At 51.9% G+C, this 14732-nt stretch overlaps 1 protein-coding gene across 6 annotated transcripts in view; it reads left to right on the top strand.

The window, feature by feature from the left end:
* lrch1 (leucine-rich repeats and calponin homology (CH) domain containing 1) overlaps positions 1-14732 on the top strand; it is a 247116-nt gene that overhangs the window by 143291 nt on the left and 89093 nt on the right. For all 6 annotated transcript variants that reach the window (XR_015080796.1, XR_015080797.1, XR_015080795.1 and 3 more), the window contains exons 6-7: positions 612-742; positions 12836-12923. Coding sequence is in view for 2 of the 6 variants with exons in the window: in XM_086006477.1 (XP_085862603.1) it covers positions 612-742; positions 12836-12923 (219 nt within the window). In the remaining 4 variants the exon portion in view is untranslated. The remainder of the gene's footprint in view (positions 1-611; positions 743-12835; positions 12924-14732) is intronic.

Below are 14732 nucleotides of genomic sequence, written 5' to 3'. Positions count from 1 at the left end.
CATGTGGAATAATTAGTGACCAGCAATGTGAAGAGGATATTAAAAGCAAATTGCCAAGTTTTAGTAGATGCAAAAATCTGAAGTGTTACATTTTTTGACGTGGTCTAGGATTGCTGCTGTAGTATTCAGAAGGGCGAGTGTTCTATTCAGACTTGAACCCCCTTTTGTCAGCTTTTTCTGGTTTTGCTGTTGCGAGTAGCTGAATGGCCTGTGTGAAAGTACATGGAAAATCCAGAAGAGGATGTGAAAGGGTGACGGGGAGTGGTATAATACAACAGTTGATGCTTCCTTGATGATGGATAGATAGGGTGCTTTATTGCTGGGCAGTACAGTGTGCTTGCTGAAATCACATTCAATGGTATTGTAGCACCATGTCATTCAATAAAATAGCAGCGCCTTCATTGTTCAGAGCCCTACGTCGCTGAATAACACCATCAAATTATCCCTTCGACACTATTGTATTTGAAGAGAGGAGTAACTTATCTGCAACTCTTGTGGATTATACCATACTTTAAAACGTGGTGCTCATATTGCAGTTAGAAGTATCTGATGCTGTGATTTTTGGAACTACATTCTAAGGATTATAAATAATCTCTCCTTTTTATGTTTAGATCTGCATAAAGGGTAAAGTGCACATATTTAAGTACCTGAACATAGAGGCGTGTAGAATTGACAAGACTGCAGAATCCCTTTACCAGCAGCCTATAGAGAAGGCCCGTGTTGCACAACCTGTTGGTGGCAGGTAAGTTTCAAAAGCATCCTTTGTCTTCTTGAGACCTGTGCTTTGATGTGAAATCGATGATGAGTCACTACTTTGCAGAATCGTAAGTGTTTTTAAAATCTCAGAGTAATTGTATGCTTTAAAAAAATGTTTAATTTGTTCCTTGTGTGCCTGGAGCAAGCTACACTTTCACAGATTCTCCAACTGGCTTAACTGACACTCATTCATTTGAGAACTAGGACATCTGTGCAGCCTGGTTCCCAGATCAAGTGGAGTGTCAGCGATCTGGCAGGAAGACTCAACTGTCGAATTCCTCGACAAAATGAAGTAGTTCATTCTTAATACTTGCTGCTTTCATTTACTTCCGAAATAATTGAAGCTTAAAGTTGGTAAAGACACGCACACATTCATGTACACTCTCTCTCTCGCTCACACTCGTGCACACATTTACTGACATATACGCATTCTCTCTCACACATGCAAATACATAGAAACCACAACAAGGAAAGAGGCCATTTAACCAATCAGTCCGTGTCAGTGTTTATCCTCTACATGAGCAAATAGCCCTAATCACATTTGCCCACCCCGTTCCCATATCCCATAATCTTGCTGTTGACATAGTCACTAACCCTGGAAGTGAATTCCATAGCCTCACAACTCTCTGTGCACAGAGATTTATCTTCCTCTCTGTTCTAAATCTCTTGCATTTAATTTGTGTCTATGGACCTTTGTTCTAGATCTCTTAACTGCAAACCATCTGCTTCTATCTACCCTGTCCCATCCTTTCATAATTTTAAACACTTGTATAATTATGTCCTGTAATCTGCATTATAATGAAAGAAGCCCCAATTTTTCAAGTCTTCGTATTTATATTTCCTTATACCAGATGGGGTAACACTGTCTCTCACTCGTTCTCGCTCTCTTGTGCACGCCCTCTCTCTCATGTGCCATCTCTCTCGCTCATGCAACCTCTCTCTCTCGCGCAACAACTTGTATTTATATAGCACCTTTAACATAATAAAACGTCCCAAAGTGCTTCACAGAAACGTTATCAAACAAAATTTGACTACGAGCCACATATGGAGATATTAAGGCAGATGACCAAAAGCTTGGTCAAAGAGGTAGTTTTTAAGGAGCATCTTAAAGGAGGAGAAATGTAAGAAGTCACACAACACCAGGTTATAGTCCAACAGCTTTATTTGAAATCACAAGCTTTCGGAGCGCTGCTCCTTCGTCAGGTGAAGTGAAGAGTTGCATATAGTCAGAGAATACTGCCAGATAATTACAGGTAATCTTTCTAACTGCCCTTTATCACACCTCGGCAGAGAGATAATCACAGCAATCAACGGTGTGAATGGTGTCCAAACAGGTCAGTCAGGAAAACATTACATCAAAGAACAATGAGGTGGGGTCACAAGGGGTCAAATGTTGCAGATGCTGGGGTCTGTATGAAAAACAAAAAACAAACACAAAACTTTTTTTGCTGGAAATCACAACAGGTCCGGCCACATCTGTGTCGAGAGAACAAGCCAACGACGACTCGAATCTGGATGACTCTACGTCAGATGGGGTTACATGTAGCGTGACGTGAACCCAAGATCCCGGTTGAGGCCGTCCTCCTGAGTGCGGAACTTGGCTATCAGTTTCTGCTTGACGATTTTGCGTTGTGTGTCTCGAAGGCCGCCTTGGAGAATGCTTACCCGAAGATCGGAGGCTGAATGTCCTTGACTGCTGAAGTGTTCCCTGCCGTGGGTCCATAGGAAGAATCACTGAAAAGACGACACGATAACATCAACAAGTTCCATCCCACCATCAAACTCACCATGGACTACTCCTCAGAATCGGTTTCATTCTTGGACACACGAATCTCCATCAAAGACGGACACCTCAGCACTTCACTCTACCGCAAGCCCACGGACAACCTCACGATGCTCCACTTCTCCAGCTTCCACCCTAACCACGTTAAAGAAGCCATCCCCTATGGACAAGCCCTGCGAATACACAGGATCTGCTCACACGAGGAGGAACGCGATGGACACCTACAGACGCTGAAAGACGCCCTCGTAAGAACGGGATATGACTCTCGACTCGTCGATCGACAGTTCCGACGGGCCACAACGAAAAATCGCAGAGACCTCCTCAGAAGACAAACACGGGACACAACCAACAGAATACCCTTTATCGTCCAATACTTCCCCAGAGCGGAGAAACTACGCCATGTTCTTCGCAGTCTTCAACATGTCATCGATGACGACGAACACCTCGCTAAGGTCATCCCCACGCCTCCACTACTTGCCTTCAAACAGCCGCCCAACCTCAAACAGACCATCGTTCGCAGCAAATTACCCAGCTTTCAGGAGAACAGCGACCACGACACCACACAACCCTGCCACGGCAACCTCTGCAAGACATGCCAGATCATCAACACAGATACCATCATCACACGTGAGGACACCACCCACCAGGTACATGGTACATACTCATGTGACTCGGCCAACGTTGTCTACCTCATACGTTGCAGGAAAGGATGCCCCAGAGCATGGTACATCAGCGAAACCATGCAGACACTGCGACAACGGATGAACGGACACCGCACAACAATCACCAGGCAGGAGTGTTCCCTCCCAGTCGGGGAACACTTCAGCAGTCAAGGACATTCAGCCTCTGATCTTCGGGTAAGCATTCTCCAAGGCGGCCTTCGAGACACAAGACAACGCAAAATCGTCGAGCAGAAACTGATAGCCAAGCTCCGCACTCATGAGGACGGCCTCAACCGGGATCTTGGGTTCATGTCATGTTACATGTAACCCCACCTGACGTAGAGTCATCCAGACTCGAGTCGTCGTTGGCTTGTTCTCTCTACACAGATGCGGCCGGACCTGCTGTGATTTCCAGCAAAAAAATAGTTTTCTGTTTGTTTTTTGTTTTTCATACAGACCCGGCATCTGCAACATTTGACCCCTTGTGACCCCACCTCATTGTTCTTTGATGTAATGTTTTCCTGACTGACCTGTTTGGACACCATTCACACCTTTGATTGCTGTGATTATCTCTCTGCTGAGGTGTGATAAAGGGCAGTTAGAAAGATTACCAGTAATTATCTGGCAGTATTCTCTGACTATATATGCTGTGCCTATATGCAACTCTTCACTTCACCCGATGAAGGAGCAGCACTCCGAAAGCTTGTGATTTCAAATAAAGCTGTTGGACTATAACCTGGTGTTGTGTGACTTCTTAGATTTGTCCACCCCAGTCCAACACCGGCATCTCCACATGAAGGAGGAGAGAGAGGCGGAGAGGTTTAGGGAGGAATTCCAGAGCTTAGGGCCTCGGCAGCTGAAGGCACGGCCGCCAATGGAGGAGTGATGAAAATCGGGGATAAGGAAAAGGCAAGAAACATGGAAACATATAAGATAGGAGCAGGAGTAGGCCATTCGGCCCCCCGAGCCTGCTCCGCCATTCAATGCGATCATGGCTGATCATCCAAATTCAGTACCCTGTCCCTGCTTTCTCCCCATATCCCTTGATCCCTTTAGCCTTAAGAAATATATCCAACTCCTTCTTGAATATATTTAATGAATTGGCCTCTACTGCCTTCTGTGGTAGAGAATTCCACAGGTGCACCACTCTCTGGGTGAAGAAATTCCTCCTCATTTCTGTCCTAAATGGCTTACCCCTTACCCTTAGACTGTGACCCCTGGTTCTGGACTCCCCGACCATCGGGAACATCCTTCCTGCATCTAGTCTGTCCAGTCCTGTCATAATTTTATAAGTTTCAATGAGATCCCCTCTCATTCTTCTAAACTCCAGCGAGTATAAGCCCAATCGACCCAATCTCTCCTCATACGTCATTCCTGCCATCCCAGGTATCAGCCTGGTGATTCTTCGCTGAACTCCCTCCATGGCAAGAACATCCTTCCTCAGATAAGGTGACCAAAACTGCACACAATACTCAAGATGTGGTCTCACCAAGGCCCTGTACAACTGCAGCAAGACATCCTTGTTCCTGTACTCGAACCCTCTCGCTACGAAGGCCAACATACCATTTGCCTTCTTAACCGCCTGCTGCACCTGCATGCTTACCTTCAGCGACTGGTGCACTTCCCCTTCTCCCAATCTATTGCCATTCAGATAATAATCTGCCTTCCTGTTTTTGACACCAAAGTGGATAACCTCGCATTTATCCACGTTATATTGCATCTGCCATGCTTCTGCCCAATCACCCAACCTGTCCAAATCATCCTGGAGTTTCTCGGCATCCTCCTCACAGCACACACGCCCACCCAGCTTTGTGTCACCTGCAAACTTGGAGATATTACATCTAGTTCCCTTGTCTAGATCATTAATATATATTGTGAATAGCTGGGGTCCAAGGACCGATCCCTGCGGACCCCACGAGTCACTGCCTGCCACTCGGAAAAAGACCCGTTTATTCCAACTCTTTGCTTTCTGTTTGCCAACCAGTTCTCTATTCAAGTCAATACCTTGCCCCCAATCCCATGTGCCTTAACTTTACACGCTAATCTCTTATGCGGGACCTTATCGAAAGCCTTTTGAAAGTCCGAATACACCACATCCACTGGTTCTCCCTTATCTATTTTACCAGTTACATCCTCAAAAAATTCCAGTAGATTAGTCGAGCACGATTTACCTTTTGTAAATCCATGTTGACTTTGTCCGATCCTGTCACTGTTTTCCAAGTGCTCTGCTATTACATCTTTTATCATGGACTCTAGCATTTTCCCCACTACCGATGTCAGGCTTACGGGTCTGTAATTCCCCGTTTTCTCTCTACCACCTTTTTTGAATAGTGGGGTAACATTAGCTACCCTCCAATCCATGGGTACTGTTCCATATTCCATTGAATGTTGGAAGATGATCAGCAATGCATCTACTATTTCTAGGGCCACTTCCTTAAGTACCCTAGGATGTAGATTATCAGGTCCTGGGGATTTATCGGCCTTCAATCCCATCAATTTCCCTAACACCATTTCCCTACAAATACTGATTTCTTTCAGTTCCTCCCTTTCATCAGACCCTATGTTCCCTGACATCTCTGGGAGGTTATTTGTGTCCTCCTTTGTGAAGACAGAACCAAAATATGTATTTAATTGGTCAGCCATTTCTTTGTTCCCCATTATTAATTCCCCTGATTCTGACTGCAAGGGACCTACGCGTGACTTCAATCTTTTTCTCTTCACATATTTATAAAAGCTTTTACAGTCAGTTTTTATGTTCCCTGCAAGCTTACTCTCATACTCTATTTTCCCCTTCTTAATTAATCCCTTTGTCCTCCTTTGTCGAATCCTAAACTGCTCCCAATCTTCAGGTTTACTGCTTTTTCTGACCAATTTATATGTCCTCTCCTTGCATCTTATGCTATCCCTAATTTCCCTTGTTAGCCACGGTTGAGTCACCTTTTTTGTTTTATTTTTATGCCAAACTGGGATGAACAAATTCTGTAGTTCATCCATGCAGTCTTTGAATGTTTGCCATTGCCTATCCACCGTCAACCCTTTGAGTGACATTCCCCAATCTATCCTACCCAACTCGCGCCTCATACCATCGTAGTTTCCTTTATTTAAATTCAGGACCCTAGTCTCTGAGTCAACTACTTCACTCTCCATCTTAATGAAGAATTCTATCATATTATGATCGCTCCGAGCCAAGGGGCCTCATACAACAAGATTGCTAATTAATCCTTTCTCATTACATAATACCCAGTCTAAGATGGCCTGATCTCTAGTTGGTTCCTCGACATATTGGTCCAGGAAACCATCCCGTAAACACTCCAGGAATTCCTCCTCCACAGTATTGTTACTAATTTGGTTAGCCCAATCTGTATGTCGATTAAAGTCGCCCATGATGACTGCTGTGCCCTTATTGCACGCTTCTCTAATTTCCCTTTTAATGCCATCCCCAACCTCTGCATTACTGTTTGGAGATCTATATACCACTCCCAGTAACGTTTTCTGCCCCTTGGTATTTCTCAGTTATACCCATACAGATTCCACATCATCAGAATTGGAGGAGCGCAGATATGTCCCAGGGTTGTAGGGCTTGGAGGAAGTTACAGAGATCGGATGGGGCGAGGCCATGAGGGATTTGAAAACAAGGATGAGAATTTTAAAATGGAGGCATTGCTTAACTGGGAGCCAATGTAGGTCAGCGAGCACAGGGATGATGGGTGAATGTGACTTGATGTGAGTTAGGAGACTGGCAGCAGAGTTTTGGATGAGTTTAAGTTTATGGAGGGTGGAAGATGGGAGACCGGCCAGGAGTGCATTGGAACAGTCAAATCTAGAGGTAATAAACACATGGATGAGGGTTTCAGCAGCAGGTAAGCTGAGACAGGAGCGGAGTCTGGCGATGTTACGGAGGTGGAAGTAGGCGGTCTTGGTGCTCTCGGGCACTCTCACTCACCTGCGTCCTTTCCCACATGGCATGTCGCTCTCTTTCACGGACAGGCACTCCCTCTTGCGCACTCTCTTTTGCGTGCGTCTCCTCTCATGCAACCTCTTTCTCGCACTCGCTCTCGCGTGCCTTCTCTCAGGCCCTCTCCCTTGCATGCCCTCTCTCTCACGCGCCTTCTCTCTCCCTCGCGTGCCTTCTCTCTCCCTCGCAGGCCTTCTCTCTCCCTCGCGTGCCTTCTCTCTCCCTCGCGTGCCTTCTCTCTCCCTCGCGTGCCTTCTCTCCCTCGCGTGCCTTCTCTCTCCCTCGCGTGCCTTCTCTCTCCCTCGCGTGCCTTCTCTCTCCCTCGCGTGCCTTCTCTCTCCCTCGCGTGCCTTCTCTCTCCCTCGCGTGCCTTCTCTCTCCCTCGCGTGCCTTCTCTCTCCCTCGCGTGCCTTCTCTCTCCCTCGCGTGCCTTCTCTCTCCCTCGCGTGCCTTCTCTCTCCCTCGCGTGCCTTCTCTCTCCCTCGCGTGCCTTCTCTCTCCCTCGCGTGCCTTCTCTCTCCCTCGCGTGCCTTCTCTCTCCCTCGCGCGCCCCCTCTTCTCTCTCGCGCGCCCCCTCTTCTCTCTCGCGCGCCCCCTCTTCTCTCTCGCGCGCCCCCTCTTCTCTCTCGCGCGCCCCCTCTTCTCTCTCGCGCGCCCCCTCGTCTCTCTCGCGCGCCCCCTCGTCTCTCTCGCGCGCCCCCTCGTCTCTCTCGCGCGCCCCCTCGTCTCTCTCGCGCGCCCCCTCGTCTCTCTCGCGCGCCCCCTCCTCTCTCTCGCGCGCCCCCTCCTCTCTCTCGCGCGCCCCCTCCTCTCTCTCGCGCGCCCCCTCCTCTCTCTCGCGCGCCCCCTCCTCTCTCGCGCGCGCCCCCTCCTCTCTCGCGCGCGCCCCCTCCTCTCTCGCGCGCGCCCCCTCCTCTCTCGCGCGCGCCCCCTCCTCTCTCGCGCGCGCCCCCTCCTCTCTCGCGCGCGCCCCCTCCTCTCTCGCGCGCGCCCCCTCCTCTCTCGCGCGCGCCCCCTCCTCTCTCGCGCGCGCCCCCTCCTCTCTCGCGCGCGCCCCCTCCTCTCTCGCGCGCGCCCCCTCCTCTCTCGCGCGCGCCCCCTCCTCTCTCGCGCGCGCCCCCTCCTCTCTCGCGCGCGCCCCCTCCTCTCTCGCGCGCGCCCCCTCCTCTCTCGCGCGCGCCCCCTCCTCTCTCGCGCGCGCCCCCTCCTCTCTCGCGCGCGCCCCCTCCTCTCTCGCGCGCGCCCCCTCCTCTCTCGCGCGCGCCCCCTCCTCTCTCGCGCGCGCCCCCTCCTCTCTCGCGCGCGCCCCCTCCTCTCTCGCGCGCGCCCCCTCCTCTCTCGCGCGCGCCCCCTCCTCTCTCGCGCGCGCCCCCTCCTCTCTCGCGCGCGCCCCCTCCTCTCTCGCGCGCGCCCCCTCCTCTCTCGCGCGCGCCCCCTCCTCTCTCGCGCGCGCCCCCCTCCTCTCTCGCGCGCGCCCCCCTCCTCTCTCGCGCGCGCCCCCTCCTCTCTCGCGCGCGCCCCCTCCTCTCTCGCGCGCGCCCCCTCCTCTCTCGCGCGCGCCCCCTCCTCTCTCGCGCGCGCCCCCTCCTCTCTCGCGCGCGCCCCCTCCTCTCTCGCGCGCGCCCCCTCCTCTCTCGCGCGCGCCCCCTCCTCTCTCGCGCGCGCCCCCTCCTCTCTCGCGCGCGCCCCCTCCTCTCTCGCGCGCGCCCCCTCCTCTCTCGCGCGCGCCCCCTCCTCTCTCGCGCGCGCCCCCTCCTCTCTCGCGCGCGCCCCCTCCTCTCTCGCGCGCGCCCCCTCCTCTCTCGCGCGCGCCCCCTCCTCTCTCGCGCGCGCCCCCTCCTCTCTCGCGCGCGCCCCCTCCTCTCTCGCGCGCGCCCCCTCCTCTCTCGCGCGCGCCCCCTCCTCTCTCGCGCGCGCCCCCTCCTCTCTCGCGCGCGCCCCCTCCTCTCTCGCGCGCGCCCCCTCCTCTCTCGCGCGCGCCCCCTCCTCTCTCGCGCGCGCCCCCTCCTCTCTCGCGCGCGCCCCCTCCTCTCTCGCGCGCGCCCCCTCCTCTCTCGCGCGCGCCCCCTCCTCTCTCGCGCGCGCCCCCTCCTCTCTCGCGCGCGCCCCCTCCTCTCTCGCGCGCGCCCCCTCCTCTCTCGCGCGCGCCCCCTCCTCTCTCGCGCGCGCCCCCTCCTCTCTCGCGCGCGCCCCCTCCTCTCTCGCGCGCGCCCCCTCCTCTCTCGCGCGCGCCCCCTCCTCTCTCGCGCGCGCCCCCTCCTCTCTCGCGCGCAGCCCCCTCCTCTCTCGCGCGCGCCCCCTCCTCTCTCGCGCGCGCCCCCTCCTCTCTCGCGCGCGCCCCCTCCTCTCTCGCGCGCGCCCCCTCCTCTCTCGCGCGCGCCCCCCTCCTCTCTCGCGCGCGCCCCCTCCTCTCTCGCGCGCGCCCCCTCCTCTCTCGCGCGCAGCCCCCTCCTCTCTCGCGCGCGCCCCCTCCTCTCTCGCGCGCGCCCCCTCCTCTCTCGCGCGCGCCCCCCTCCTCTCTCGCGCGCGCCCCCTCCTCTCTCGCGCGCGCCCCCTCCTCTCTCGCGCGCGCCCCCTCCTCTCTCGCGCGCGCCCCCTCCTCCCTCGCGCGCGCCCCCTCCTCCCTCGCGCGCGCCCCCTCCTCCCTCGCGCGCGCCCCCTCCTCCCTCGCGCGCGCCCCCTCCTCCCTCGCGCGCGCCCCCTCCTCCCTCGCGCGCGCCCCCTCCTCCCTCGCGCGCCGCCCCCTCCTCCCTCGCGCGCGCCCCCCTCCTCCCCCGCGCGCGCCCCCTCCTCCCCCGCGCGCGCCCCCTCCTCCCCCGCGCGCGCCCCCTCCTCCCTCGCGCGCGCGCCCCCTCCTCCCTCGCGCGCGCGCCCCCCTCCTCCCTCGCGCGCGCGCCCCCTCCTCCCTCGCGCGCGCGCCCCCTCCTCCCTCGCGCGCGCGCGCCCCCTCCTCCCTCGCGCGCGCGCGCCCCCTCCTCCCTCGCGCGCGCGCGCCCCCCTCCTCCCTCGCGCGCGCGCGCCCCCTCCTCCCTCGCGCGCGCCCCCTCCTCCCTCGCGCGCGCCCCCTCCTCCCTCGCGCGCGCCCCCCTCCTCCCCCGCGCGCGCCCCCTCCTCCCCCGCGCGCGCCCCCCTCCTCCCCCGCGCGCGCCCCCTCCTCCCCCGCGCGCGCCCCCTCCTCCCCCGCGCGCGCCCCCTCCTCCCCCGCGCGCGCCCCCTCCTCCCCCGCGCGCGCCCCCTCCTCCCCCGCGCGCGCCCCCTCCTCCCCCGCGCGCCCCCCCTCCTCCCTCGCGCGCGCGCCCCCTCCTCCCTCGCGCGCGCGCGCGCGCCCCCTCCTCCCTCGCGCGCGCCCCCTCCTCCCTCGCGCGCGCGCCCCCCCCCCTCGCGCGCCCCCGCTCCGCTTGCTGCTATGATGTGCAGTTTATACAGTTGAGTGGCTTGCTCGGTCACTTCAGAGAGCATTAAGAGTAGTGAGGAACTGGAGTCACTTCTCCCAGACTGGTTAAGGGAGCAGGCACCCTTCCTCAAAGGATATTACTAAACCAGTTGTGTTTTTACAACAAACGAGCAACTTTTATGGTCAAAACTTAACAGATTTCTTAATTGCAGTTTTTCAATTTGTCGTGGTGGCTTCAGAACTCTCCGTCCCTGGGCTGCTGGTCCAGTGCCAGAACCACTAGGCTACTGCTCCCCATGGAGTAGTTCATTAAATCAGGGTTCTGTTTGTTGGTATTGTAGATTAAATACTTGCAGTATGGAACTTTGGTGCCTCCTAGTGGAAAATGTTGCTGGTAATTTTATTTGAAACCTACAAGATTTTCTTGTAATCAGTTGTTTTGTATCAAATCGCCTGACATGCAGCATTTGCTTGGACAACAAGCAGACCTGAGAACAGGCGACATTTATATTATATTATTGCCCCGGCAGTCACATTCTGACCTGTAGATTGAGCTTCGTTTATGTACTTAGCACGAGAAAAGGCCATCAGGCCCACCTGCGCTTGCCCCCTTTTCTGCTGGACTCACTCCCACGTACATACCCTTCCGTTCTCCTTTCACCTCCTGGAAGAGGCAAAACACACAGACCCAGAACCAGTTCAGGAATCCTCTGTCAAAAATCCCTCGCAGTGGAGATCAGGGGGCCCCCAAGAGCAACATTTAATACCAAAATCTTGCCTTCCCTCTGGCCTGATTGTGTAGTTTTCAAAAATGCGTTCTTGACGGAGACATTCTATGGTAATATAGCCTCTTATTGAGATGTCAAAGATCGTGAGTGCAAGGAAGCTTAAACATCAGTTAAAAATGGCACATTCACTTGTCTTATTAATGTCTGCTCTGTACCTTGTACCTTTTAAGAGTTTATGGATGGGCCTATTCGGAGGAATCTATGGTTCCCTGTTCTTGGCTGTGCCTGTTAAGTACAGTCGGATGATATTGAAACATTCTTGGCTAGGTGGAAATGCTGAGTTGATTTAAACTACACCCTCTGATGAGATAGGATTACAGATGGTTTGTAAAAGACCTTGGGGGGGGAATTTATTACTTAAAATGAGAAATATGTGAAGTAAATGGAAAATACTGCTCTTCGATTTGTTTTGAAACAAAATAGTTTCACTGAAATAATAAGAGGTACGTCATATGTAGATGATGGGGTCGACTTGCTGTGGAATTCTCACAATCTCCTGCCGTAATTTTGGAGACCGATGTAAACGACCGTTGACGGATTTCTCCAGGGTTTCCCCAGAAGTTATGATGGGAGAGCAGGGAACACCTGAGGAACTTCTACCTCCTAATATTATAGGTTCCGTTGTTAAATGATTCAGAAGTGCTGGATGCTATTACAAGACAAATACTTGGTGGTCCAATGCATTAGTGCACAGCTTGGTATGATGTGCGATTGTGCCCACCCACCTTACAGATTGGGTTCTCCTGTTGCTTGCACAGCTGGTATGAAGTGAGAGCACCTTGTTTTATTTTTGGTGCAATTTTTGGGGGCCTGGGTTCCAGCCCAACTCAGAAGTTTGATAAGAGCCTCAACTCTGTGAAGGATCCAAGTGTAATGAGTTTATCTTCACTGGGAATTGGAGACTGACGCACAAAGATCTGTCCTGTACTGAACTGGCAGACTTGCTCGAATACAGTGCAAGTAATGTGGGGATGGGAATGTTACTGATGCAGCCACTGGTCGTCTTCTCAGGGTAGATTTGACTCACATTGCCAGAGCATAAAAGTCACTCCTAGGTATCTGACCAATGGCCATAAACAAGCTATTGGTGTGTGGGGTCCAAAATGGAATCATCTGCTCTCCAGTGTTGTCATTCTTCACCTTGACCCAGATTTCACACAATTAAATACAAATAATTGGGTAAAAGAGGCAGAAATGTTTGTAATTGCTAGGAAACCAAAAAGAAAATGAGCAGTTCTTTAAATGTCAAGTGGATAACCAGCTATTCCCAGAGTTATAAATGAATGTTGGATTCTTACTGAATCTGTGCCAACTGTGACGGTTTTGGGTAATGTAGTGTGTTCACTGGGAATTGCTAACTCCACGCACTCATTATACTAATGGTCTTCAGAGAGTCGAGACTTTGCTCCATTTTTGCAGGAGCAGTGGTTTAGAGAGTACGATGTGGTGATAGCGACGACTTCAGTTACTTCATTTTGGATTTTCTTTTTTTTAAAGCATTGAAGACATTTATCCTGACAAAAAGCAAGACTTTGACTCCGGAATTGGGAGTGACAATGGGGATAAACGCCTGTCTGCGACTGAGGTGAGTATTTTCGACGTCTGAATATATCCACTTGACAGGCGAAACTGCTGAAGTAACGGGAACTCTAACAGTATAATTGGTGGCTTAACTAGTTGTCATTGTTCTTAACTGAGCATGCAAAGCATGAAGGCAGTTCAGAAGAGGCACAGGCTATCTAGTGTACCTCACATCTCCATTCCTGAGTTATCAGTTCTGCAGCTACGTTTCACTATAAAAAGCGCATGGAGCGTTTGACACTAACATGCAGTTTATTTTTATAGCAGAATATCTAGTCACTGTACCAGCTGAGCCACAAAAGAGAACAGTGACTTTGATTCAGAAAGCCCCAAGATTTTTCAGTAGTCAGTATATCAGACTCTGTATCACAAAGGGGGTAACTCTGGCAGTTTGATGAAGTACTGCTCCCTCTTCTATGCATTCCCTGTGATATTCAGCAGTATTGTGCTTTTCTGGCTTAACGTTGAGACTCGACTGCTGTGCAAGATATAAATGGAAGGTCATGTACTTGGCTGGGCTGCCATGCTTTGCCTTGCTGTAGAAGGCTCTTGTCAGTTGAATCTTACTTAATTTTCATAAATTGACGCCATAAACATTTAAGCCTGCTGTTGTAAAATAAATTATAAATTCATACCGGGATTCAAGAGTTAACACAGGGACAGACTGCTGATAATTGGCACTTTTCAGATGACTGACTGCTTTCTGTGGTTGGTCAAGGTTAATTGGACTATGTTATCTTAGGGCAGGTAGAAAGAGTCTTAAAAAAAAAAAATCACTGTTTATAGAGAATAATAACAATTTAGAAATATGTTGTATGATTTGTACCCCAGGTTTTTTTTTGCAGCCTTGTAGTGCACTGCCCAAGCCAGTGATTATTGTTAGGATCACATGGATCTTCTGTGGCGCAATTTGGTTTTGTAACTTCTGCTACTGCATGTTTGAATTTAAATCTCTCAATTTAATTGAGCATATAACTGCTGCTGGCATTTATCTGTTTATTTACTTGGAATGTCCTTTATTTATGCACCAATTAAATAAGTCTCTTGTGGTCTAGTAGCAGAAGGAGCTTGTCTAAAATATTCCATCCCAAACCTCTGCTGTTTTTTTAAGGTTGCAAAGAGATGTGAAACCTCTTTTTATTTGGGGGTGGGGTTGGGAGAAATTTTTATGAGAAAATGGAGAAATTTTCCTGTCAAATCCTGAGAAATAATTGCAAAAACTTGAAACACAAAATCTGGGAGTATACATCCTTTTTTACCCTGAGGGCATTAAAACTCAACCACATAGTGAGGGACTGGAGCCTCGTGTAGGGTGGCAGGTTCCCTTTCCTGAAGGACATTACAGAACCAGTTGTGTCTTTAATGACAAGCTTTCATGGTCATTTCCTGGTGCCAGCCCACAAATCAGCAGACTTACCAACTTGCACTTGCCATGGTGAGATTTGAACTCACGACTTCTGGGTTGCTAATCCAGGACTATAGCCATTAGGCTGCCATGTATGTTAAAAGAAAATAAACATTTTGCATTTATTTACATAGCACCTTATCACAGCCTTGGGCCGTCTCAAAACGATTCAGAGCCAGTGTTAGGATTGAAGTTTGACACATTCCCACGTAATTTAATTTTTTGTGACACCCCAGCGATGATTCTTCTGGATTCTGTGAAGTACAAGAGGAGCTTGGGTGTCTTTGTTGCCGTTGACTTTTATATGCCCACGCAAAAAGAAATCAGCCATAAAATAGGAACAAAAAAGCTTCTCTTATTGTTACTGGAGTATTCATTCGATACCAATATGTGGAACAAAAGCCAGTG

This window comes from Somniosus microcephalus, chromosome 14 (genome assembly GCF_052327205.1).
Source record: "Somniosus microcephalus isolate GS21.2 chromosome 14, FLI_Smic_1.0, whole genome shotgun sequence".
NCBI classification, from domain to species: domain Eukaryota; kingdom Metazoa; phylum Chordata; class Chondrichthyes; order Squaliformes; family Somniosidae; genus Somniosus; species Somniosus microcephalus.
Note: the sequence above shows the minus strand (reverse complement) of the source record. Positions and strands in the feature narration are given on the sequence as shown.